This window comes from Microtus ochrogaster, chromosome 16, assembly GCF_000317375.1.
Source record: "Microtus ochrogaster isolate Prairie Vole_2 chromosome 16, MicOch1.0, whole genome shotgun sequence".
NCBI classification, from domain to species: Eukaryota; Metazoa; Chordata; class Mammalia; order Rodentia; family Cricetidae; genus Microtus; species Microtus ochrogaster.
The window spans coordinates 55,996,551-55,998,799 of NC_022018.1; the positions used below are offsets into that span (position 1 = coordinate 55,996,551).

The 2,249-nt window shown below is 35.3% G+C and overlaps 1 protein-coding gene across 6 annotated transcripts in view; it reads right to left on the reverse strand.

The window, feature by feature from the left end:
* The window catches only part of Uimc1 (ubiquitin interaction motif containing 1), an 83,117-nt gene that overhangs the window by 71,147 nt on the left and 9,721 nt on the right, over window positions 1–2,249 (reverse strand). For 5 of the 6 annotated variants that reach the window (XM_005355218.2, XM_005355219.3, XM_026783076.1 and 2 more), the window contains exon 2: window positions 1,732–1,886. The exons of the other annotated variant lie outside the window; for it this stretch is intronic. In XM_005355218.2, the coding sequence (XP_005355275.1) occupies window positions 1,732–1,878 (147 nt within the window). In that variant the 5' untranslated portion in view covers window positions 1,879–1,886. The remainder of the gene's footprint in view (window positions 1–1,731; window positions 1,887–2,249) is intronic. 6 annotated transcript variants of the gene reach the window in all.

Sequence of the window (2,249 nt, forward strand, 5' to 3'; positions counted from 1 at the left end):
CATTGCCTGCTCTTCCAAAGGTCCTGACTCACAACCATCTGTAATGAGGTCTGGTGCCCTCTTCTGGCCTGCAGGCATACATGTAGACAGAATATTGTATACATAATAAATAAATATTTAAAAAAGTTGTATTCTTTCTATAAAAAAAAAAAAAACAGACCCATGCCCAGCAGTAGAAAATACACACAAACTCAAAGGCATTTTTGGAGGTTCTCTGTCTCATAATGCTTTGTTTGGGCACTATTTTTCTTTTGTCCTTACAGGTCTTTTGGGTATGCATTACAGTTTTCCTGCTGTGTTTTTAAAGGATTTCTGTGTATGAACTTGTATGTCTCAGCATCTATATGTTTCGTGGACTTTTTCTTTGATTCTTTTTCTTCTGTTTCATCCTATTTCAGCTTGTTATTATTTTACCTTATTTATTAATTTTTAGATGCTAGCTTGTACTCTAATGAGATAGGGCAAGAGTGTGGATTTGAGTGGTGAGGAATTCAAGAGGATCCGGAAGGAGTTGGGAGAGGTGGAATCTTATAAAAAGAGTATATTGTATGAAAAAGGTCTACTTTTCAATAAGAAAATTAAAATTTCAAGCCAGGTGGTGATAGCACACACCTTTAATCCCAGCACTTGGGAGGCAGAGGCAAATGGATCTCTGTGAGTTCAATGCCAGCCTGCTCTACAAGAGCTAGTTTCACGACAGGCTCCAAAGCTACGAGAAACCATGTCTTGAAAAACCAAAAAGAGAAGAAAGAAGAAAAAAAAAGAAGAAAGAAGAAAGAAGAAAATTTAAATTTAAAAAGAAAACTAAGGAAAAGCAAAGGAAAGTAAAACAAATACAGCAATGTGGCAATAAGTAAAACGAACAGAAAAAGAACAGACCGAAATACGGAAGTGTCTACAATGATCAGCCAAAGATGTTCATGCCATGCCTTCCATGCATGTGAATAGGGCATACACACAAACACACCCCCCCCCACACACACACATACCTAAAGTAAATAGTTGCAATAAGTGAAGTGAAATGTAGGGAGAAAAAACAAGGCAGAAGAGACATGTACTCTATTGAAAAAATCTACATAGCAGATGAAGAGGCAAAGAAATGGAAACAGATCTGAGATCACTGAAGAGGTAAAACCTAAAGCATGTGGCAATCAATATGGGGTAAAAGATGAAAAAAGGAATCAAAAGCAATTCTAAAATTTATAGTCAGAGAAAAATGAATGCTTTTCCCATTGACAATGGCTTGGCTTATCATGCACTGATTCGGATCTAACAGGAAGGTAAAAAAGAAAGAGAAACGGTAAATAAAGGAGAAGATTTAAAATCTAGAAAAATCTCTCTCCTAGAAGCCTTTCCACATGATGCACCTTATTGGCTCAGTTGAGAGTGTGCTTCCCTAGCATGTACAAAGCCCAAGCTCCAGCCCAAGCAGCATCCACATTTTCTTTACTTTCCAAACACACAACAATTACACTTTATATTTGGTTCAATTTAGGAGTTCTAAAATATTATATTGGGTTAATATATTATAAAAAGGGAAAACTATAATTTATCCCCAGCAAACAGCATGGCTATTTTCTTTTAAATAACCCATAATTTCACTTAGAAATCTATAGAAAATCAAGTAAAAACTGCACAAAGTCAGTAAGCTAGTGTGAAGGTACAGCTGAAACAAACCCTGTGGGTAAACAGGCCTAGCCTGAGACCTACAACTCCATGTCAAATACTGACCTCTCCATCACTATCAGATATCACTATGAATAAGTCCTCAAGTCTACGCTTCTTCTTTATACTGACGGGACTGGTGTTTTCTCGATCCTTCTTCTCTGAGTTATGGCTTTCAGAGGCTTCTTTAATTTTTTTCTTTCTTCGTGGCATCCTTTTGCCTGAAATGCAAGTTCGATAATTTACTCAAAGTATATTTCTAATCAAGAGGCTATTCAATTTGGTCATGTAAAAGCAAATGACAGCCATTTAAGGGAAATGATTCTAGATTTTAGAACTTTTCACTATTCATTAAAATTTTTGTCATTTTTTTCTGCAAAGAAATAGATACTTGTATGCATATCCCTATCTATACAGGTGATGGACATATGTATGCATCCATATAAACACATACAAATAAATCTAATCTCTCTAGTGAAATTTCAATAGCATAAAAACAATTTATCTTGGCTCCTTATACATTAATTTACACAACTGATTTCCTCACGTATACATTAACAATTTACCCAAAAGATCTTTTTTTT